General features: G+C 38.9%; 1 protein-coding gene across 1 annotated transcript in view; it reads left to right on the plus strand.

The window, feature by feature from the left end:
* The window catches only part of cadm1a (cell adhesion molecule 1a), a 450,697-nt gene that overhangs the window by 319,896 nt on the left and 104,976 nt on the right, over positions 1–25,825 (plus strand). The window contains exon 3 of the mRNA XM_053331275.1: positions 18,196–18,342. Within this exon, the coding sequence (XP_053187250.1) occupies positions 18,196–18,342 (147 nt within the window). The remainder of the gene's footprint in view (positions 1–18,195; positions 18,343–25,825) is intronic.

Genomic DNA, 25,825 nt, shown 5'->3' on the forward strand with positions numbered 1-25,825 from the left:
TGACTGAATTCCCCCAATACTTATGTTTTGTGATTCAAAGTGGTTAATTGGAAGTTTTATAAAAAAGAAAAGAAATCAGTTTGTTTCTAGTTTCTAAATACCGTCAACATTAAAAGAACAAATGAAAAAGAAATTAAGCTTTCCACACATTTACAATGACACTGACAGCTTGTGTAGTTGCCAACACTTATTCTGTTTACAGGGACAAGTGAACACAACAAGCCAACTTTCAATAAAGGGAAGTGTTTAGACGCATTTGAAATTTCTAATCTTTTAGAAAAGACTAGCTGCAGATTTTTAGGGGCCCCCGTGAACTAATGTGAGATGGAAATACTAGTTTTTGTCCGCTGCAGTATTAAACATAATTGCCACTTGTAGTTAAATTATCTTGGCGAAATTCACTCTTTGATTGAAGAAATGACAAATTCACTCAAAGTGTTTCAGGAAAATTGAAGGTAATTTGAATTGCAATACAGATGGTCTCCTTCATTACTACAAAACAATGCAGCCTAAATAAAAATCATCACATTTCTCTGGATGAACACTTGCTTAGATAAAACTGGTTGCAGCTTAATTAAATCAAAGATAGAATCAAAACATACAATTTCAACCCTTCTTATAAAGTGTTACACTTAATCTCTGCAGATGTTGTTGCAGCAGCAATGTTGTAGTCTTCCCAGTTCCGATGAGTGTCTTCATAAAAGTGCATGATGGAAACAAAAGAACAAAGAAACTGTAGTTGTACTATACTATAATTATCCTTTAAACATGTTCCAGTTTTATCCTCAGCATGACCTCACAAAATATTCAACAGTTGAAGGCACATGCTTAAAGGAGACACTAATGCATCTTGATAGGATAGAGGACAGAAGGATGCTGCAGTGCCCTCTACCTCCCTCCCTTATTCTCTAATTCTCTCTCTCTCTCTCTCTCTCTCTCTCTCTCTCTCTCTCTCTCTCTCTCTCTCTCTCTCTCTCCTTTGCTGCTCCATCCGAACCCCCGATAAAGGCTCGCAGCTCACTTTTGTTTATCTAGAGGATGTAGAAACATCTTCTCCTCCTCCTCCCCCATCCCACCATCCTCCCTGCTCTGTCTTTCTTCCCTGAAAGATATTTCCAAATGAGTGAGCCCAGACCACAGCTGCCTCTCTGACGCATTAATCACTTGGCTGCTGCCCCCTCCACTCCTACATATACACTACACAACACACACACACACACAGACACACACAAACACAGATACACATTCTCACTCATGGATAACCTGGTTTGACTCACACAAGTAAAGGCATGTACCACTACCGTGTAATATAAACACGTGTCAACGCACACGACTTGAGCGAATAGATAAAAAAAACACAGCAGGATGATACACACACACACACACACACTCACACACAAAGCATCCGCCCACCACTCAAATGATCTTGACTCTTTATACTACACCAACTCCCTCTCTCTCTCCATCCAGCCATGGCTCCCACATGACCCTCCATTTTCCTCATCATTAGCGACACCAACCAGGAGCCAGCCGCATTCCATCCACCCTTCCCTCCCTCCTACCCCGACTGCCTCCCTCGTCGCTCCTCTGTTTACTTCTCGATTTCTTTATTTGAATCTGGCACAATACCTCCCCTCTGTCTCCTCGGAGCAAAGATGGGGTATGAAAGGCAGCAGGAAAGCGAAGTAGACAGTAGTGAGTGAGGGGGGAGGAAAGAGCGGAGGGAAAACCTGCATTAGATGTTAATTTAGAATAAAATCATATGTAAAGTAATGCACATGGTTTATGTAACTGCTTTGTAGGAGAGGAGTGAGGGATGTTACACATTCTGATAGTGAAATCTGGCTTTGATGAGACCAAATCATCAGTAGGTTGATAGGCTGATATGGGCTCTGGCAAGTTATAGCGATCTGATTATTTTATTACTAAACCAAGCCATCATTTGTAGTGAAACTAAACTTTCAGATACAAGTACTGTACAACTGCACTAATGAGTGTTCATTGTATGTATTCACAATAGATCAAATGACTATGTATAATGTGATTGATGTGTAGTCTCTTATGATTTCACAGAGAATGATCACACAACCACAAGTGGACAGAAATAGCAACCTTTAAATCAACGTAATTCTTAATTGCTGCGGAAAAACATCAACTGTTCCCGTAGCAACTGCTTGATAGACTAGATTTCATTTAAACAGTCTTTAGGGGCTGTTATCTAGTGCCACTCTCAAGACAAATGTGACATTTTTATCCCTTTATTACATTGTTGCTTTTGTTCAAGACTTTCTCATTGTTAGTTGTAGTGAAAACTGCAACATCTATAGGAGACACTCGGAAGGCACTTTATGAAATCTGTGTTGACTTCTTCTGAAAAATCAATTTAATAGCATGTTTGCAACAACACTCAAAGATCTGTTTCGTAACAGCTGTTGCATATTCATGAATAATTAATCCACAATTGCCTCATTTTCTCAGAGACCATCATTTACATTATAGTAACTCTGGACTAAACAGATGTACTGTATGGTGACTCTAGGCGTTGCAGCTTTCCTTATCTAATGAGATTATCCCTACAAAGCAGCAGTGCCTGCAGTAAAAAAAAAGTGTAACTTTGCAGTATCTGCTTTTAAATTGCTGCAGAGTCTGCTTGTCACAATTGGCCATAGAACGCACAAACACAAACACAAAGCATAGATGATGTGGATACAACAGAATGACAAATAAATAGAAAATAAATATCAGTGGTGGTTTGTATTTTGGGTGTGTATTATCATAAACAAACCACGATACAGCAGCGCACTTTAAAGCTTTTGCAACCCTCCACCGAAATATTTTTATTTTACTGGCATTGTTGAAATTTGCGTTGCACTCATTAAGCTCAGCAGTGAGATAAAGGTGTTTTGTGCAGCATACAGCAGCAGTGGTAGCACAAAAGCCACTTACATGCTCACTGCAAGCATGTAACACCCTACAAAGCTCTTCACACCCTGTTCTTACATAATGTGTCACAAATCCACTGTTCCACCAAGCATCATTGAGAGAGGTACATAGTGTGTGTGTGTGTGTGTGTGTGTGTGTGTGTGCGTGCGTGTGCGTGTGGTGGGTTATATGAACATAGCGGTGATAATTATTTAGTATTATGGCTGACTCTTTAGTTAATGCCATTTACCAAAATGTTGATTGTAATTATAGTCACAGGCCAGGGACAAAGGGCAACTACAACCACTTGAGGCTGAAGCCGTTACAAAAGTATGTTAAAGTGCAATACCACCAAATGGCCACTAGATGCTGGCTCCATCTGACACCCATTCACTCAAGCGTCAACTGATCCTTCTGCAACTTTTTTTTCCTAGTGAGTCATAATGGTCTGAAATACTTCTGGGTATGCTTTCATGTGTGGGGCAACTACAACCACTTGAGGCTGAAGCCGTTACAAAAGTATGTTAAAGTGCAATACCACTAAATGGCCACTAGATGCTGACTCCATCTGACACCCATTCACTCAAGCGTCAACTGATCCTTCTGCAACTTTTTTTTCCTCCAGTGAGTCATAATGGTCTCAAATACTTCCGGGTATATTTAATGTAGCTTTGATGTGTGGGGCAACTACAACCACTTGAGGCTGAATCCGATACAGAAGTATGTTAAAGTGCAATGCTACTAAATGGCCACTAGATGCTGACTCCAGCTGGCTCCTATTCACTCAAGTGTCAACCTCTCCTTCTCTAACTGTTTTTTTCTACTGAGTCATTATGGTCTAAAACACTTTCGGGTAGACTTACTGTGGCTTTGATGTGTGGGTGTTAATTGACAGCTCACCTGCTGCTCTCCCCAGCTCCGGGACTCACGCTGAGTTTCAATATTGTTGCAGTATTTCTTCAAGTGTTTGTTTCTTGATTACGATACCTGCCCTGATAGCACAATTGAGCTAAAATGGGTAACATGAGCCCAAGTGTGCACCACTAAGTGTTCCCAGTAACCTAGCGTTCACTTCTGTCTGAGGTAGCAGGGCATGTTATCAGAGTGTGAAAGGCAACACACCAGCTCCAATGCAAACCAATGGCTGAAGTTGGGCAATCTGATGGAGTACTATGAAATTTAGCCTAACTTTCCTGACTTTTCCTAACTTTCATGATCCCCTGACTTTTTAACTAGTGCCATCTGTAGGTTGACATTGCGTAAGATATCATAACTTTTTTTTATCCCCTGACTTGTGAAAATGTGAATGATATAAAGTCCTTCATTACTTGATGCAGAGTGAATATAATTTAAGAGTTTTATATATAACTATCTAGATCTCTCGACTCTGTGTGTTTATTTGACACTTAAAAGCGAGGCGATATATTAGCAATTCAGTCAGATGCATTATCCTACATTTGAAGGAACCTCAAAGGGGGATCCTGCTATCACCAGCTTTAGCTTTGGTCTATTATAGATTACATGGTTAAATAATGCGATGTCAGACTGAAAAGTATGATATTAGTTCATTACTACTTTACAGTATAAAAAAACAACATTGGCATATTTTAGACTGAGGCTTTTGCTGGTTGATATTCATATGGCTTCTTTAAAAAATGACTCTCAGAGGTACTTGACATGTATTATTAGTTATGGTGGAATCAGTCCAAAAGTCATGTTATTTTGCTGCAGTTCTCAGCTCCTTCATGTCAGAGGATGAGTTACAGATGCATACTGGTGCCACCATGAGAAAAGATGAGCTCATAACCGTAAATGATAAATAAATCATATGTATAAGTCCATATCTATTATTTATGTCTTTTTTAAAAAAACCTTGTTATTAAGATCAATGTCTCTTATCATAGAAAAATAGTCATCATGTTCATATTTTCTAAAAGTTCATACCAGTTTATCTTGTGATTTTGACATTTATAGACTTTAGGAGCACCTATTGAGCTATTACCAGTATTTCTGCTCTGTACACAACCAAATAAAGAAACTTTATGACTACCTTGACAACCAACAAACAACAAAGTTGATCAATGGCTTGGAGAAGTATTGGAAGCTGACACTGTAAGCACTACATAGGATGAGGTGAGATATCAGTTAGGCACTGACAGGTGCTGACAAGATCAGATGCATGTGGATCAGTTAATTAGCACCTTTCAGAGAGGTTGTTTCAGTAGTCAGAAGATACTGTCAAAGTGCCTGACCTGTGGAAAAATCTTGGATTATGCTGATAGCTTATAATAATAATAGACCAGTTAAAATAAATGTAGAGGTTTCGAGCAGCTAGTCTGAAACTACTCTATTCCGTAATCTTCTCTCATCTCCATATTTATCAGTTTGCCAATTATAAAGCTTGTAGCATTGATGATACAGTCATATTTGACTGTATTTGTATTTACATATGTATGTTATCTTAAATTAGTCCATAGTTTTGTGAATAGTCCTTTCGTTGCTTTTAGTAGTGTTTTAGAGTCAGACTAACCCACTGTGTTATAGACAGCTTTTACCAACAGCAACTCAATCATGTGCACAAATTCATTTTTGGGTTATATAATAGCCAGCAAATCAAGTCCATTTATCTTGTCAGCACCACAAGGCTGCATATTGTCACCTGTTTTGTACACTTTGTAGTCAAATAATGGATAAATCATTACTTATGTTGGTGGTACAGCTTTTTTGACTGGTGTTGAGATCTCAAATGGTGTTAAGAATTTGATTATAACAAGTTTGTTCTTGTTTTGATTATAACATGATAAGTTTGAATGTTATAAAGAGAAGAAAAGAGAAGAAACTGACACTCATTTACACAATCTGATTCAATTTGACTGATTGTATGTGTTGAGCACATAGATCAGATTGATGAAATAGTACTTGTACAGAGGAGTACAGAGGGAAAAGTCAGACCTCTCAGAGGTATAACGTCATTTATTATTGATTTGCTTGGACTATGATTTAGATAAATATGCTGAGGATTAAGACCTGGATCGCAGAAACACCATGTTTAACTGAACATTGAAAGAATAATATGAAAAGAAAATGCTATAAAGCCACAACAAACCCTTAAATCCTGCACAAATTCAAGGCCACGAAAATGAGAATATATTCAGTCACCTCTGTAATGGCCTCATAGCTGTTAGGATTAATTTACTCCACTCAGGATTATGAATTTGAAAAACTGCAGCTGTTTATTTTCAGTTAATGACAAAATGCTAAACAGTCATCATATGATGCATTGTAATGTGCCACCCACCAGGGCTCTATAAAACCATTCGCTGCTCAGTAAAACTCACAAACACATAAAAGGGTACACAAAGCAATAATAGTAGAACAATACAACTTTGTGAGCAGCTTAACAAAAACTATGAATCATTAACAGGTAAGTGCTGTTAAAGGTACAGGCCTGCTACTGAAAACTTGATAGAAAAAAGTTAGAAAACTGAGTGACTTTCTAATGTGGGAACCTGCTGCACACGTATGATAATCTTGTTATAAGAACATATACAGCATGTTAGCTTCTTGTTATAATGACATACCAAGTCATCTTAAAAATTAGTGTTCCAGTAACAACAACGATATGTTTGATTATCACAGAAAAGCATGTTGGACTGCTGAAATATGAAAAGCCCTTCTGTCTAAAAGATCTCAGAATAATTTGAACACATTTTTTAGAAGGAACTGTCTAACTTTGCAAAAACAGTGATACTGTAGTTAAAGGCTACGACAGCATCTATCAGGTCCAAAGTGTCACTTTCAGGTATGTTTGCATGTGTTTTATGTGTAGATTAGCAGAGTATTAGCTATCTGGCCTACCAGCTGATGTTAGTTGCGCACTTTTTCCCAGTGAATGTTTGTTTGGTGGCTTGTTATATATATAGATAAGGTGCAGGACAAGACTTGTGTTCATCTGTGGAAGTCTGTGGCTCTTGTGTTGGGTAGCAGGATGCTATCAGGCTCAGTGTGACGACATGTTATCGCTTCATTTAAGATTTGATATGCTCTATCAAAATAAGCACTCCAGCTACGTAGGTAGATGATGGAACCGTATTTAATCTAAATAATGTAAATATATGGGGGACTATCATGAAATCAAAGCATTAAAAATAGAAATGTATCCCTTTTTGGTGACTGATCATCTCTCAAAGTAGAACTCAGGACAGGTGATTTACAGAGCTAATATTCTGTAGTCGAGAACAAAAAGGTGATTTAATTTCAGTTGAACTTTAAAGTAATTTTGAGAAACTTCACAACTTTTATCAACCTTATAAACTTCAGTACTTGTGATAATTATAATTGTAGTTATTTACAGATTGCACAGAACCCCGGCAGTGTAGTTCCCTGATTTTCTTTTTTCAGAAAACACTTAAGTTGAATCACTTGCCATTGTTACAACAATACTGTGGAACTATGAAGAGTGTTTCTGTCTCTGTCCTCTCACTTTGCATGATGATTTTGACCCACTCACTGATGTCGAAATACGGGTGCCAATAGGACGTTTTACCCCACCACCCCACGCGGTAAGGTCTAGGCCAGGTATCACAGTCATAGCAAAAGTCCCTTCAATATTACACTCAAAATTGTTCTTGCAGTTATTACAGGATCAGGTTTTTGGAGCATTTAGAGCAGTTATTGCGTTTAGAATAAAAACTGTTGTTGAACCTGCTTGTTCTTGTTTTAACTATCCTGTAACGTCTGCCTGAGGGCAGCAGTTCAAACAGAGTGTGGCCCTGGTGGGAGGATGGTGTAGGCATTTTTGAGACAACGGGAGCTGTAGAGATTTTTGAGACAGTGTGAGCTGTAGAGATCTTCCAGGGAGGGAAGACGACCCTCTGGAGCACTTTCCTCTCCGCTACTGTGCAGCTAGCAAACCACAGTAGGTCAGAACGCTGTCTATGGAGCAGCGGTAGAAGCACACAAGCAGTTCCTGAGTGAGGTGGTCCTTCCTAAGAGTGATTCTCAGGAAGTAGAGTCTCCTCCTTAACCAACGCTGTAGTGTTAGTGCTCCAGGTCAGGTTGTCCTCCATCTTGATGCCCAGAAAGCGGAAGTCCCTCTCCGTACTGTTGGACCTGTTAAGTCACCTTTACACATTACTAGCATTTCTACATTGCTCCTGTATTGATGTGAGGCACTTGGGGGAAACATGGATCATGGTGAGTCCAATCACTACACTGACCAATAAAGTCTGCCATGAAATCTGTTTTCTTTGAGCTTCCCAACAGTCGGCGCCTACATACAGATTAACTGAACTGCCTCCTTCAAATCCTCACCAAGAGGGATTCCACTGTTTGAAGTGGTCAGGCTATACATGGATCTTGACCTTTTCTTGGTTGCCTCTAGCTGTCAGTTGGCTGCGCTAACACAGCATTCACATAGTTAGCATCTTGGTTGCAGGGTTGTTCTGTTCTCACATGGTGTGGTTGAAATGACAGGCTTCAACTGCACCTCAGGAGTCAAAACATCAAATACATTTTGATTAGCAAAGTCACGGGTTTCTTTTGTGCCTTTTGTAGTCCTAGATGATTAACTATTTAAGCAAATCTCTCAACTCAACTCATCTCAGAGATAAAAGGCGTTCGCGCAGTATACCGTGCCCTGAAGGTCTCGATCACAGCTGCATTCCTATGTCTTATTCAGTAAATTGAAGCTGACATATCCGATGCTAATTCAGAGCCTAAATTTAATTCATTCCACGATTACCAGCCTAGTCGAACTGCTAATGATGCATGTGTCTATCCATATCAACTCACCAAGAAGGATTACTTAATATCTTGTGCCATTTTTACCACCTGGTTACATCAACCCAAATACTACAATCCCTAGTACTTTGGGTTTGTTGCTTCGAGTTGCACTGAGAAATTTCCATAAATCATTCCCGAGATGGGAGACCTTGCTCAGAATTAGTTGGGCAAGGGGGATGCAATACCAGAGGGCCCCACCTTTGAGCAATCCTATGTGACTTGAATATTAAATAGGGTAAACATTATAGTGTTGAGTTTATTTGAAGAAGTAAGAATGACTTGAAAAGAAAAATATATGGTTTATAATATTTTCTGATTCATATAGTTTAATTCATAAATTCTATCTATTAATATTAGGCTGGTTATATATGGTTATTCTGTAGTAAAATACTTGAGTGAGAAGCTTTGGTGAAGATTTGAAGATCATGTTCTTAGTAGATGTTTTTGAATTTTGTTACATATGGATTTAACACTGATTAAGTTTTGTAGAAATGTAATGCTTTTTGTCATCCGCTCTTCTCATATCCTCTCACATTTTTTTATTTTATTATTTTATTTTGTTTTATTAATCATCCTGAGTGTTCAAAGCTGTGCTTTATCAGCGGGAAGAGGTTTAAAGACTCTGTCAGCCAGCAGTTCCTGGCAGTATACAGTATTTATCCTGATAAAATAATTATGGGAGTAGTTTAGATTTATCAAGCAGCTGCTAGTGATTTATAGTTTGGATTGTGGTCAGTTGTGCTTTATCAGAGGCCAGGCGTTTTTCTGTATGTGTTTGTGTGAGTGATGTTGGCTAACTAATGCCTGGTGCAAGCTGCACTTCATATTGGACTTCACATAAGTAGATTGACTCATTACTGAATCCTTATTTATCATGGATCAGGGCTAGTTTAACCATGATGGATTAGATGATGTAACAATCCAATCATGTCTTTGTTGCATTGAATGCATCTTTAGACTCAGCCAGTAAAATGCTGCCCAACAGAGGTCCACTCAAATCTAGCTGTAGGGTGGGCCAAAACATTTGCATTAAGGTATATTGTAGTGTCTACTGCATCATTACTGTGTATGGTATAATGTGCTCATTATTATGGTAAAGAATGCCCTCATAGAAAGTAATGCTGCACTCATCCAGTCATTCAGAGAGCTTATTCAAAATCAACTCTTTGCGGTCAACACAGAGACATACAATCAGACATACATCTGTGGAAACAAGCAATCAGACAGGACTGACTGCAATCAGACATTGGCAAAACACAAACACAGTCACTTGAACTTCTGTGTGTGTGTGTTTGTGTGTGTGTGTGTGTGTGTGTGTGTGTGTGTGTGTGTGTGTGTGTTTGTGTCTCTCATACACATACAGACACACACACACACACATAGATGCTCAGGCCTGGTGCACAAAGATTTGTCATTTTATCAGCAGGAACCACACCAAGAAAAAAAGGAGAAAATGATTGTATGCTGTTCATGCAGTCGGATACACGTGTTCCTCAAAATGTCAAAGGGAAGTTAATATCTCTGATGATCACAAGCAGTGCAGAGAGCGGCATGGCACACGAATGTTAAGTACATAAATTAGGAAAATGTACAGTACTGTACGGGATTACTTTACGTTGCATCATGTTTCTCATTGAGACGGCGTATGAATGAATATGTGTCGAACAATTGAACTACTAAAAAATTCAATATTAATGTTATTACAACTAATAACACCACTGGGAGAGTAGAGAAGGGGAAAATATACATTGACAGACTGATGTGTGTATTAATATTTAATATTTCCAGCAAACTTTTTATCCTTCAATCCTGTGTGCAAGTGATTTGTTATGTGCAAAAACAAAATCTACAAGCAAAACCTCATCGAGTGAGTCAATGAACACATCGGAGATAATGTGCCGATGCTGTTTGGGGTCATTACGGGGGGTCTGTTTCCTAATGAAAATCTTTCTCACTGTCATGGTGGCCATCTGTGTGACCTAACTTAATGTGCACACATTTCTTATTGAATCAAATGGAAACATAAGGCTTTTAGTCTAGGCAAATGGAACATGACATTTTCCCTTTCACTGCAGTCTCAGTGAGTTTGGGCCTCTGGTTAGCTTTGTACAGTGCGCTGCTGTGGTTTGTCATTGTCTGACAACTTTAATCTAGGATTGGCTGACTTTTTGACATGGATGGCCGACGGCAGAAATCTAACCCATTGTTCAGCGCCATGGGCCAAATATTTTACTGGCCGTTGAAAAAGTTTGAAATATCAGAGGTACATGACACTGGATAAAACTTAAAAGATACACTTTGACAGTTTTAACCTTATCTGTTTGTATTTGTAGTATGGCATGCTTTAAAAGGCCTCCAGTATTATCAAAAGAAAGAAAAAAAATATGGAGTCAAAGGACTATTGAACGAGGAAGATGCTGCTTTTTTTGCAGCATGTTTTAACCCTTTCATTTCACATCTATCAATATAAATTTAACTTTGAAAGACTTGGAACTAATCCATCTAATGCTAATAAAATATGTTTTAGTACATATAACAAAACTATACTTTTTCTTCTAGAAATGAGAGTCAAAGCTCTTTATTGATCATTATTGTCTTGTCTCAACTTCTCTTATATCCATCTCGAGTTTTGTTTATTTTAAGTTCAAATCAGCCACAGAATAAAAGCATAGACCTGGACTCGGCCAGTAAAAGGATGTCCGCGTTATGTCCCTCTGTTGTGTTTTTATGTTAAGCAGCCAACTCAAAACTCAAATGTCATTAAAAAAAACAGATTACATTTTCATTCATATTTTCTATCTCAAACAATTTATTTTCCTGTTGATCTGAAGTGAATAACAGCTGGTAGATTTTTATAGGAAATCATATTTGTTTTTTTATCACTTCCCGTTAACAATAACTCTGCAGTCATTAGGCTGTCCTATAATCTAATGATATTTTCCAGAAAGCCCTGTGACTTTTGGCTGCGTAGCCAAAATCAGGCCAGTAAAACTGAGATTTATTCCTTCCCCTGACCATATAGTGCTCGGTTTCCGTGGAGATAGATGGATGCAGATTATTCTGCTATCCTCAGTTTCCAGGCAGTGTAGCTCATATTGCTTGGGGAGATTGAAAAAGTGTGAAGTTTAAAGCTTTGCCGAATACTAACCCTGCTGGGCAATTGAACTAGACACATGCCTTCTAACTTTTCCACAGTGGCTCCAACATACTTTACATTGGATATTTTATTTTCTCAACTGTCTGCTCAGTCCTCTGTTAAACTTCTTCTTCTTCATCTGGTCAGTGGACAAATGGACGAGAATAGTGCCTTTTGTGTTTGTGTGAGAATGCCGAAGCTGATTTGTGATAGGAAAAGACAAATTAAGTGATAGATTTAAACATTTTGAGGGAATGCATTAAGTGAAGCTCAGACTAGCAATTATATATTACTCCCACCATCTCTGATGTGCCATTATGTTGTCTATTTCAGTGATGAGAGTTTTATCTTCTACTGTTCTCATACTGCTGTACAGGACTGTCAGTGGTAACTAAATGTGTCTAAAAGCTTCAATAGGAGACGTTTCTTGGATTGAAGTGTATTATTAATATTAATAGTGTTGTACTTCTGCTCCTGAGTTGGTGGACATGATGCTTCAACATTTGTCAAAGTCTTTGTTGAGTTGTCAAATAGGGTTTTAACCTGAAGCTAAAGGTAACCCAGCACCCATAAAGTCCTCACATACCCCTTTTCCACACAGCTGGAGCCAGTGCTGGTTCGGAGCTAGTGCTAGAGCCAGTGCTCAGTTGGTGCCTTTGAAGCACTTCCATGATTCACCAGTGAGAGGCAGCAACATGGCGCAAGGCATCTAGCCTGCCAGAAACGAAGAAGAGGAAGAAAAGAAGAAGAAGAAAAGGAGAAGATGACGACAGCTCTGGCAAAAAAAATTGCTAAAAATAGTACTTTTAATCAACAAATGTTTAACCCTCTGTAAATGCCACGCTAGTCTGCTAATAAACGTTAGCCCCACCCCCAGTCCGCTGACATAATCGGTTCTTGCTTTAGCCCAGCAAAGAGTTGGTGCTTGCTCTGGTTCCCGTTCTGAGGCTCCGGGCTGGAGCTTTGGCGGTGGAAAAGCAAAGAACCGGTGCTAAGTCAGGCTCTGGCTCCGAACCAGCTCCAGCTCAAGCTCGGTGGAAAAGGGGTAACAGTTACTGAAGAAGCATATAGTGAATGCAGATTGACTTGGATTCACTATGAGGACATGTGTGCCATCTCAAGGAACTGCTCTGACATTATTCGGGGTCTTTCTGAACAATGGAATAATAATTTGTTTTATTGGAAGAACATGGATGTTTTCTTTTGTAATCATAAGATCTCAAAGTTACAAATCAGGACATTTAGCTTTGGTCAATGATCTTCTTTTTTGAATCCTTTCTGATGGATTTACTTTGAAAGCCACGCCCCAGCTTAAACAATGGGTCAAGATCATTTGTCATGGTAATTATCAAGTGGATGACTGGTGATGCATAAAATATCACATTTGTTCATAATGAATTTAAAGTGATACAGACACACTGTACAAATGTGCACCCTATAAATAAATGTATTAATGAGGCAAAGCAAATGTACTTTTTTGTTCTCAAACATAAAGTTAGGCTTTCAAAAGTATAAATAATGACCGTAAACAGCTCGAAGTAATTGGTGAATATAAATAATTGTCAAGTTAAATTATCCTTCTAATTGTCCGCCTACAGCATAAAATCTGTTTGAAAAATAGAGTAATAATCAAGATTTAAGCACCCACACCCACGCTGTAACTGAGGTCATAAGAATTGTTTGTTTGCAAGGTTTAGCTCTTTGACTCAGAATCACATATCAGGATTAATTTCATTATTGTTCTTCGGTGTGCATTTATAAGTTTGGCTTTGGTTTAATTCGTAGGATACACCTGTAACCACGACCCAAGTGTATTCTTACGCTTCAAGTCTATTTTCTTCCGTTTTGCACACATAACTACAGTGATTGTGTGCTGCCAAAACACAGGGGACACACTCAATACTGTGCCTGAATGCATCCTGCGTAGACACTGAAACTGTTGCTCTGCTAATGTGCTGCTTTCGCTATGCATCCTGCATCGACACTGTGTGAGACGGTGAAATGTCGTCCAATAAGAAACTGTTCCAGTATCAACAGTAACAGCTTTTTCCTTGTTGTACTTCTCAGTGGCCCTCTGACACCCACCCCCCCTCCCCCCAAGACTTTCATGCCATAAATAACTCTGAAATAGGAAACAAACTTTATGTTGTAGCTTTTTAAACAGCCTTCGTTTGCCCACCGAGGTGTCAGAGGCTTTTTCTGTAGGACCTCTGACAGTGTCCTAGGTGGCCACGGCACATGCTTGTTTTTTAGCCATTAATTAGCGTAAAGCTCCCCTGCCTCCCTGTACCATCTTCCAACATGTCAGAGTTGTTTATTTAGCACAACAGGAACAATTAAGCAGCTGACAAGGCGACCATCGTTTGAAGTCCTTCCCACTACCTCAGCTTGCTTAAAACACAACTTAGCAGACACATTGCAGCACCCTGCCGCTGCCTTGTAACCTTCAGTGGATGCCTTGAACAGCATTTTGTAGTGTGTTAGCGTATTATCATAACCAGATGCCCACCCTACCGCCCACCTCTGCACATCTTTGAAAAATGAGGTTCAGTCTTGAATATTAAAGACAGCAAGACTCATTTATTTATGGCTGTGTTTGGGCCACCAAGGGATGCTGATTTGAATCTCGTTTGTTAAGCTGTCTATCCTTATCTGTCAGCATCAGAGGATGCAATTTCTCTCTTCCTACCTCATCCTCCTTGTCTCCTAAATGGCAGGGATATTTAGAGGTGCTTGACAACTGAGGCATGCAAATTAGAAGTTGATGTATTTTCATAACTATGAAGGCAGGAAGTGAAATGGGGGGAATTACAAAGACTTATCCATAAGTTGTTGTTTTGTTTTTTTCTTCCTCAACTTCTACTAAAAGCTTTGCATAAGATCTACTGTAACATAGAGCAACACATTGTAAGTACAGTATAAGCAAAGATCTGTAAAATGTAAGTATAAATACAATGATCCTCTAAAGCTGTACCTTCATATTGAACCACCTGTTTATAATAGCTGTCATAATTCTTAGGTGTGATGCTGGTGCAATGTGATCCTTTCTCCACATTGAAACTAATCACTATTTAACTGAGGAAATGAAGCTGGATGGCTATTCCATCTACTTAGAGCATAAAAGGCCACTACTGTGCTTACAATGACAGTATAAGATTACACAATTCTAGGCTGAAAATTGCCCGATTTCACATTTGAAAGGAGTCGGGATGTAATTTGTTGGGTTTTTTATGCAGATAGTGCAAAGTGAAGGACAACAAATCTAAAGCATGTCTGTTGTTTGGTTGTTGTTTTTCTACCTTCTCCTGCCTAGTTTGACAACATTTATAACATGCTCCTTGTCTTGCTTGTTGACATGCCTTTATCCCAGACGTCCACCTTTCACCCTTCCTATCCCATCATCCCTTTGGACAGCATGCAGGTCAAGCTGATATCGGTTGGTTTGATTGGCTCAACATGTAGTGTGACATGTTTCTCGGTAATTGGTGATTTGATTTTGTCCGGTCTGACAGACTGTTTATGACCATGTAGCCTTGAGTGTGTCTGGGAGCTTTCTTGTGCATCTCACTATAAAAAATATTGCACCTGGGACACACATTAATATTAGCCACCGCTGGCAAGCTTGGCAAGCGTTTGGTTTTGTATTGTTCATTTAAAATAAACCAAAGCCCCACTCATGGCTGAACATCTACCACAACAATGGATGCAACCCCAAAGCAAAGTCTGAAATGTTATTAACGTAGTTTTTCAAGTCAACTTATCTGAGACCTAGAAATAATCCATTTTTCATTCTTCAGGCAGAGATATTGTTTGTGAAACAAGGAAGTGCAGCAATCTAAGTGGTGGCTGATGACCGATGACGGCTGTGACCAATTTTTCTCAGCCTACAGGCTTGTTGAGCACTTTCCTTTGCCACTCATCTCTCTCTCTTTCTCTTTCTCTCTCTCTTTCTCTTTAATATATATATAACCGTGTACACATACATAAGATGTTTGGTCCTCCACTTGCTGTGTCTGCAAATGTTAGGTTTTACCAATAGACATAAAGAAGAATAAGATGGCTTGTGTTCTTTAAATTATGGATTTACAACATTCAGTATTCACCCAGCTTAGTGAATTAATTGACTCTACTTCTTTTTTTTGTTAAGGGAGTGACCGGCAGTAGTGGTTCCCAAATTTTTTGGCTTACGATTCCTTAAGGCCCATTTATGCTCAACGTTAAATATGGATATGGATGGAGCCTTCTGTCCGTGCTCTGCGATCATTTCGTCCGTATTTCTGCACGTTTCCATAAAACTTACGGATACGGAACAAACAGAGCAATACCACCGGAAACCATGGGGGGGCAGTGTTGCTGTCACTACTCGATAAGTAGCTCTAGTGAGACACGAAGAAGAAATAACAATGGAGGAACTTTTTGAGGAAAGGTTGTGAGAGTTGGTTAGAAACTTTAAACGTATCGTTTTTGTCTTTTATGCAAGAGGAACATTATCAATATCTCCTCCACAGTCACCATGTTTGTTTTTGAGTTTGTTGTTGTCATAAACTTTTGACTCTGTGCTGCCCTCTGGTGGATGTATTGGTTAACATCCATGCCAACGTAAAGGACGCATGGAAGTATGTGAGCAGTGATGGTAACATCGTTTGAAAAGGACGGATACATTTTTGTACGTCCGTTGAGCGTAAATGGGTCCTTAAACTGAACCAGTGCTAACTATACTTGTGATCCATTATCTCTGCTTGTTGTATTTGGATAATATATTAATGTCCTGAACAACTAAACGTATCATGTAATACATGATCAATAAGAAGACAATAGGCCTCATGCATGAATATGTTCTTTTTGTGGACAGGGCTAACATATAGTAGAGAGACAACAAGTATTCACACTCACATTCACACCTACATTAACACCACTACCTCTTGCTGTAAGGTGACAGTGCCAATCACTGCACTTAAGGAAAATCCTACATGTGATAAATCTCTTGTTTAAGCTTGATGAATGTCACCTGTTTATGAATAGGTTCATGTTGGTGAGATTCAATTATTACCATAACACAAACTTTGTCATATAAGAAATAAGAAGACAAACACAGAACAAATTCAGGCGTGACAATAGAAGACATGAAGCAATTATATCATATGAATCAAGTTAACGTTTCATCAGCAGCCGTTCTGCACTGTGACAGAAATAAACAGGGAATGCTTTGACATGCACTATGTGCTGGGAGGCGGTCATGGTCATGTGACAGTCACAGACATTTTGGAGGGAGAATATTATAGTCCACAGGTGATGTTACACTGTGAGCTGCAACACAACATGATACTGGACAGAAACCTGCAGAGAGACACAGAGGCAGCTGTCAGAGTGAGACCTTCCAACAACTTCTGAAATGTAGACGTTGCTGCGCCAAAATATGGCCATAAAATCTAAAACCCTGTCAGTAAATTGGCAGCCATGATGATGATAAGATGGTAAACAGAATGTAAATTTTGCATTACGTTTGTTTTACTTATACATTAATTACATTACATTACATTGAGTGTATTTGAACTCTTAAATTTAATTTTGTTCATACCTAATAGAAAAAACTAAACAAGAAAATTGATGAATGCCACAAATGTTCTTAAATCTTAAATCAATCAGGAAAGGAGGGAGGAAGGATGGAGGGAAGGAAGTAAGGAAGGAAAGGAGGGAAGAAGGAAGGGAGGAAAGAACGAAGGGAGGAACGAAAGGAAGGACGGAAGGAGGGAGGGAGAAAGGAAAAGAGGAAGGAAGGATGGAAGGGAGGAAGGAAGGTAGGAGGGGGGAGGGAGAAAGGAAAAGAGGAAGGAAGGACAGAGGAAAGAAAGAAGGGAGGAAGGTAGGGGGGAGGAAAGGAAGAGAAAAGTAGGAAAGGAAGGAAGGAAGGAAAGAGGGAAGGAAAGAAGGAAGAGATTAAAGAGAGAGGAAGGAAAGAAAGAGAGGAGGAGTGAGGAAGGAAGGACAGATGGAAGGAAGGGAGGGAGGAAAGAAGGAACAGTCAAAAAAGACGGTGTCAATTTGACCAGGGAGGACGACAGGAAGGTTAACACACACGATAGAGGACACAATAGAAATGTGTTCATGTATTGCTCATTTAACAAAACTGCCAAATGATATTCAGGTTATATGTGATCAGATATAAATGATTGTTCTGGTTGAATCTGTGGCATTGTCTCTTGTTATAGCCCTGATTTGATTTATATTACTTCCTGTTTATTCCTGTAGACACACTTCCATTCTTTACACCCAGACTTCTAGCTGCATTACATTTCCCTTCTTTCTTTTCCTTTTACACCATGCTAATATACATGTTCTTGTCTTTTTTTCAGTGGTGAGTCAGAACCTGGTGACAGACAATGTGTCGGTGGTGGAGGGAGAGATGGCGATCATCAGCTGTCGGGTGAAGAACAATGACGACTCGGTTATCCAGCTGCTCAACCCCAACAGACAGACAATATACTTCAGAGACATGAGGCGTGAGTACCGCTATGACTTACAATACTGTCACACTGCTGTCCTTAAACTGTTCTCATGTACTTAACCTTTGTGTCGTCCTCCCGGGTCAAATTGACCCTGTCTTTCCTTCCTCCTTCTTTCCTTCCCTCCTTCCTTCCTTCATCCCTCCCTCCCTCCCTCCTTATCTCTTTCTTTCCTCCCCCCTAGCTTCCTCCCCTCCTTCTTCCTCCCTTCCTCTTTTCCTTTCTCCCTCCCTCCTTTCTTCCTTCCCTCCTTTCCTTCCTTCCTTTCTCCCTCCTTTCTTCTGTCCCTCCTTCCCTGCTTTCCTTCCTTCCCTCCTGTCCTTCCTTCCTTTCTCCCTCCTTTCTTTCCTACCTTCCTTGCTTTCCGTCCTCCCTTCCTTCTTTCCTCCCTCCTTCCTTCCTTGCTTTCCTTCCTCCCTTCTTTCTTTCCTTTCCTCCCTTCCTTCCTCCCTCCTTTCTTTCCATCCTTTCTCCCTCCTTCCTTCATTCTTTCCTCTCTCCCTCCTACCTTACTTCCTCTCCTTCCTCCTTCTTTGACTTGAGGACAACAGGAGGGTTAAGTGTGCATTTTAAGGGTTGACCCAGTGTCAACCACTGACAACCATTCTTGTTTTTTAATCCAAAGCTGTCACTACGGCAACCAATTTTATCATTGTTGAGTCCTCCAAGTTGAAAACATGACCAACTTGAACATAAGTATAGCTGTTGGGACTATTGAAGTACTTTCGATTTTGGAGGATTTTGACTGTCAGTCCCTGGATGTAGAATCACAGTTTACGCCACTACAAATATATAACATGATGAAACATACAAAAACAAAAAAAAAATGTTTTTCCTCTGTTGTTCTGTCGGTTGGAAGTTGGAGCTTCACTGTGCAAGAATGATTTATGTTCACAGTTTGATACTACAGAGCTGTTTTTTATAATCATCTGCTGAAGTAGAAAGGTTTCTTTGTGCTCACCAAAAAAAATTTCAAGTCCTAAGAAATGTACAAGCATGATATTTTTTGGACAGAATCACAACCACAACCAGTTTGAAATCCAATCACGGTCCAGTTATACGACTCACACACACAAGTCTGATGTGAAAAATTGAAGCCTCCAGTGCTCAAACACTAAGAACACACTTTTCAGTTAAGTGAGAGACCTCTTGTATTCAGCAGTAAAACTTTTTGGAATGAAAAAAATATTGCATATTCATAGATTTTGGATTTTTAAATGAGGGAGAAAAAGCGGATGTCATTTTAAGAATTTTAATGATCTATTTCAACTTTGTATGTGTGTGTGTGTGTGTGTAGGGGGGTAAAAAGTGTATTAGACATAAATTATTATTCAGAGCAGAGTGTTATATGTCTCAAAACATGTCTGGAGGGGATCTTCAAGCTTAAGTAACTACCCCATTGGGACTACAGGGCTAACTTTATAATATTGGAACAATGTGTGAATGCTCCCAAGTTATAATTACCGGAGGTTTTTCTATTGCTTTCATTTTGGTGAAATGGCATGAATAGAGTATTATGAAAAGCAAAAAAGAAACCTTCAACTTTGCAATAAAAAAATTGAGTGGATTGATATCAACCCACTCGATATATCTTATAAACAAAAAATGAAAAAAAAGGATTTTAAGAAAATCGTGAGACATGAATAGGTGACATTTTTGACAATTTATGACATCTTTGAAACACTCTATCCAACATATGACATATAATAATACACGGGGGACACAATCACACTGTTTAAAAGACATGAAATTTGACATTGCATATACTTTTCATCAGTCTTTTTTTGAGGAGAAAGTAGGTTGTAAGTGGTAGGAGACATGATCTGCTCCAACAGTGAGATCTTTCAGCATTGCTCCGTCTTTTATGTGATTGATATTGCATGTGTTTGATTGCAGCGTGAAGCAGTTTGATGTGATGAGATGACATGGAAATCAATTGCAGTGATGCATGTAGTGTATTTATGTCAGTTTCACTGGTTCATTTTGCATACAGTTAATTTAGATCAGATGTGTCAAACTCATTTTCATTCAAGGGGGCCGGATCATTAAAGAGATGGAAGGAAAGAAGGAAGGAAGGAAGGAAATAAGAAGGGAAGGAAGGAAAGACAGGAGGAAGGAGGGAAGAAAGGTAGGAAAGAGAGATAGTGAAGGACAGACAGACAGAAGGAAGGAAGAAAGGAAGGAAGGGCAGATGGAAGGAAGGACAGAAGGAAGGACAGAAGGAAGAATGGAAGGACAGAAGGAAGAATGGAAGGAAGGACAGAAGGAAGGAACGAACGAAGAAAGGAAAAAAGGAAGGACAGAAGGAAGAAAGGAAGGAAGGACAGATTGAAGGAAGGACAGATTGAAGGAAGGACAGATTGAAGGAAGGACAGATTGAAGGAAGGACAGATGGAAGGAAGGACAGAAGGAAGGAATGAACGAAGAAAGGAAAAAAGGAAAGACAGATGGAAGGAAGGAAAAGAGCACTGGATGGCAAATGGGCCGGATTGTACCCCTCGGCGGGCCGTATCTGGCCCGCGGGCCGCATATTTGACACCCCTGATTTCGATAGACATTTTCAAGCTGATAAATGAACACAAATATAAGATGTGTAGCTTTAACCAAAGCATGTGAACAGAGGCAGCAGTCAGGTTGTATAACATTAATTAATATTCTCTTACAATCCTTGGACTTCATGGGAGCTGCATTAAGTTTGACCCACATGTCTGCTGCAGGATTAATACAGAATGAGGTTAATACAATCCTGCAAACATGTTTCGCTTTCAATGTGTCTGCTTTAATAAAAAGCTGCACGTATCCCTAAGCATTTAATGACCTGTTGTGTTTATTCTTATCCTGCCCAATTATCGTGTCACAGCTTTAATTAGCTGTGTTCAACTCTGGATATAAGCTGTCTTGCTAGGTTTTTTGGTTTCTTTAATTATTTTTTATTTTTTAATTTTTCTCAAAGCCCCCCCACCCCTGTGTTGAATGAAACTGTAGACCTCTACTCTATAATGATTACAAAATGTGCAGATGTTGTTGTGAACATGTGTTTTCCTTTTTCTTTAATGACTCTTAAGTTTACATTGCTCTCAGCTCTCCTATTCCAATCTTGACTCCTTAAACCTTCATTTGTTTTCTTACAATATATGCGCTCCTGGTAACTACTTAAGCTTAATTAATGTTCATGTTTAGACACTTAAAAGTACTTTAAGATTGAAGAACCCAAACTTCACTTTTTCAACATTTAACCAAAACTAAGATTGTGCTCTAACTTCTAACTCAATGTTTAACCCTCCTGTTGTCCTTGAGTCAAGGACGGAAGGAAGGGAGGAAGAAGGAAGGAAAGGATTGAGTGAGGAAGGGAGGGAGGGACAGGGACGGAAGGGAGGAAGGAAGGAGGGAAGGAGGGAAGGAAGGAAAGGAGGGAAGGAAGGAAAGGAGGACGTAAGGAAGGAAAGGAGGGAGGGAGGAAGGAAGGAAGGAGGGAAAGAAGGGAAGGAAGGAGGGAGGAAGGAAGGAAGGAGGTAAAGAAGGGAAGGAAGGAGGGAAGAAGGAAGGGAGGAAGGAAGGAAGGAAGGAAGGAGGGAAGGAAAGACAGAAGTAAGGAAGGAAGGAAAGGAGGGAGGAAGGAAATAAGGAAGGAAGGAAGGAAGGAAGGAAGGAACAGTCAAAACAGACGGGGTCAATTTGACCCGGGAGGACGACATGAAGCTTAAGCGAACTAAGAGAACAAAACCTGAAGTTTCTACTTTCAAAGTCCAGCCTGATTTCCTCACTGTGACTTCTGTATTCAGTCTTCACAGCTGTTTACTCAATACGAAAAAAATATAAATATATATACTAATGAGTGGCAGCAATTATGTTTCCTCCTAAATGTATTTGGAAAAGCACATTAGTGAGCTATAAACATCCTTTATAGGAGCCAGGGCGTTCTGAGAGTCTGTATAATGGGGTGTGTGTGTGTGTGTGTGTGTGTGTGTGTGTGTGTGTGTGTGTGTGTGTGTGCTAAAAGTATACAGGATAGAGGATGAGTGTTTCATGGTAGTCACATGGGAATTATACATTATACATTATTGATATGTTTTTTAATTTAGTGCACATAAAATAAGAAAATACATAATATAAAAAATAATATACATAATACATGCAGAGACAAGTGAACAATAACCATAACAAAATAAAAATGTGCAGGAGGAGCCAATAAAACTCTTTCAGGCTCGTCGAGTGGCCCTTCTATGATGAGGCGTACAACATAAAAACTTAAGAGTAAAGAAATACAGATAAATACATACAGATTACAAAATAAAAGCATGTAGGCTCCGCTGCTGAACAAGACGTGTGCTCCTTTATTACTCTTTTTTTTTCTCACTTCCCTCAATTCGTCACACTTCTGCTCCACCCCTCCAAAATAAAATCCCCACATATATACATTGTAAATATTAAATTGGAAGAAACATAACTTGACTCTAAGCTGTCCGCCCAGAAATACTCAGTACAAAAAAATAGGTTACAATACAAAAGGAAAAAGAAAAACATAAAAAAGGAAGGTGTTAAAGCATAATGAGAAAGATGACAATGTACCGAAAGAAGAGTATGGTTAATTTTTTTTTAGTAATTCTCTTTTTTCAATAGTTTTTTTTCAATATAATAGTTTTTCAATACAAACAACTTTATCACATAGGATAAGAAATGTACCATACAAGTGAAATAGCACAAAGAAAAGAAAAAAAGAAAACATATTTGAAACAGACCCCTAACAATAAAAGCAAGTAAACATTTTTTTTTTAAACCAAAAAAAATAAATGAATGAAAAATTAAATAACCCCTCCTAATGTATAAGAGTATTTTTAATTTAGACTGATGTGGTAAATGGTTCAAACAGAGAGTACCTTGAAATCTAATTGAAAATTTGGGGGGGGGGGGGGGGTGGTTGCTGTTGATATAATGAAAAAAATATGTTTCAAATTCATGGAAAACCTGCAGTGGTTCTTCTATCTGCGCAAGTTGTTGACTTCCGCTAATGGAGTTTCCAAAATAAAAGCTCAATTTTCAAAATAAAATCTCCTCTGTGTTTACATGCAAACAAGAAAACCCATATCATTGTAATAAACTAAAGTATGTGCAAATGTGTGCAGTGCTTACAAATACAAAATAAAACAAATGACACTAAATAAAGGGTCATTTACATTCAAACTTATGGAAAACTTGCAATGGAGCTATAAATCTACACCATGGCTCTTGTTTTGGTTGGTTAAACAAGGAAATAAGGTAACAAGCATGAACATGACTTCATTTTTACCTTACCTGGGAAAAACACAATGTGACTTTAGCACTGACACAGAGTTTAGCTGTTATTTTAGCTACTGTTTGCTGTTTTACCACTGCTCTATCTGCCTGACCTGTGTGTGTGTGTGTGTGTGTGTGTGTGTGTGTGTGTGTGTGTGTGTGTGTGTGTGTGTGTGTGTGTGTGTGTGTGTCTAACCCTACTCCCACACACTGGCACTAAACAAAGCTGCATTGTCCAACAACTGATGGAAACCCTGGGAGAACAGAGAAAGAGATGCTCTATTTTCTTTTTTTGGAAATTGCTACACACTATCTATACCAGTTAAAATGAAATGAAATGCAATTATAAACATCATATGCTTTAAAAAGAATCAACAGTACAACAACCTCTTGATCTTCAAAGTGTCAAAATCAGTTGAAACCATTTTTTCCCCCTTTTTAAAATCATCAAAATTAACAATGATGAGGCTTGATGATACACTGCAATGGATTTCAATTGGCAATACAGAAAGAAACGAAAAGCAACATATGAATCATAGTGTGTGTGTGTGTGTGTGTGTGTGTGTGTGTATACAGGTAACCCCAAGTTGTTAGTGCTTAAAGTCAGAAACACAGCTGCACTATAGCAATAATGAAAGTAATCAATTATTAAATACTTAGAAAATCAAGTTTCACATTTGAGCAGAATCCATATACCCCTCTATGCTATATTAGTTTAAAAAAAACTGAAATATGCAGGTATAGAAGACCAATTACCTTGTCAACTGGCATTAAGATTTCCATTATATCTAAAAATATATCTCACGCAGAATGAAAATGTCACCTTACATCTCACTCATAATGCCATTACCTTACACTGCTAGTCTTTTTAATATACATTGAACAGATGATTGTATGTCAGATTATTCATACACTCCGAGTAGAAATAACTCCACTACTAGAATAACGTTTAAAAAATGTATAATACCAAGACCTATAAATAACTCCTGTGCCTCAGTTGTCAACCGTTAGGAGCAGTTGTGGGGATCAGCGCTCAGTGACGTTGCCATGCAAACGAGAGACACTCGTGCAGTGTCTGAAACATGAAGTGCTGCAACAGTGATGACACCGATTGAAAAAACACAGCGCTCTGAGGCTGAGCCCTTATGTCGGATTGGGTTTCCTGAGATAGAAAACCAGTATGCTAAAATGCAACGCTCCTAATGATACAGCAGGTAAACAAGGTTAGCAACAAAGCTGGTTAGCAGATTCATAAAAAAACATCTAAACATTGAATATTGGACTAAAATACAGTACTGTTCAAATGTTATAGGTGCTAAAAGTGAGGATGCTTTCAAAAACAACCTCAGGAGCAGCTCTCCTACAGGTTTTTTTATGGTACTTGGTAAGTAGAGGTTAGAGGACTTTGCACACAATCCTCCTCCTGTGGATTTAGGGGTCTCAGCTGCTTTTGTCTCGACTCAAAGATGTTGAGATCAGAGCTCCGTGGGGGCCCAAACCATTTGTTCTTGGACTTCTCATTCTTCTTGTCTCTGTAGATAGTTATTTATGACTCTGGTTGAATGTAGGATGCATTGCCATCATGGTCTTTGTACTTCAAGATGGTCATTATGAAAGCTCCCCAAAAGTTTGATCGCCCTCTGGTGGCTGGCTGCGGTATAGCTCATAAATATCATGTTAGTGGACATGAGTCAAACTAATGAAATCAACGCCAACATCAAATACATTTATATTTTTTAGGTAGTTCTCATCACGCTTATGATTTTCCTTGAGCACATTTTTCTGAAGAGTTTGTTTTTAATTAGTTATTTAATTATATAAAATGGTGGTGTGACATCATGATTGACAGCTGTAAAAGCCACTGTCAAACCCGGGTGAGGCAGCAGGGCGGCTGAGGTCATTATGCCACCTGACTCCATAGTTCAGTCTCTGGCTCCAAATGAGCACAAGCAAAATGGCCGCTCCCGTAAAGGAAATACATTGGCTTCACTTTTGCATAGCAGTAGGAAGTGGATAAGCTTTTTCCATATTTATATAGAGTCAATGGTCATGCTGCAGAATATATTACATTGCATAATGGATAAGAGTTTAAACATCTAAAACCTAAAACTTTTCACACAACTGTACATCAAGTGGACAGATAGTGCTAATGTTGCTCTGTGTTAATTATCAGAAATAATTCTGAAATATCTCAGAAGTATTAAAA

Source organism: Scomber japonicus, chromosome 13 (genome assembly GCF_027409825.1).
Source record: "Scomber japonicus isolate fScoJap1 chromosome 13, fScoJap1.pri, whole genome shotgun sequence".
NCBI classification, from domain to species: Eukaryota; Metazoa; Chordata; class Actinopteri; order Scombriformes; family Scombridae; genus Scomber; species Scomber japonicus.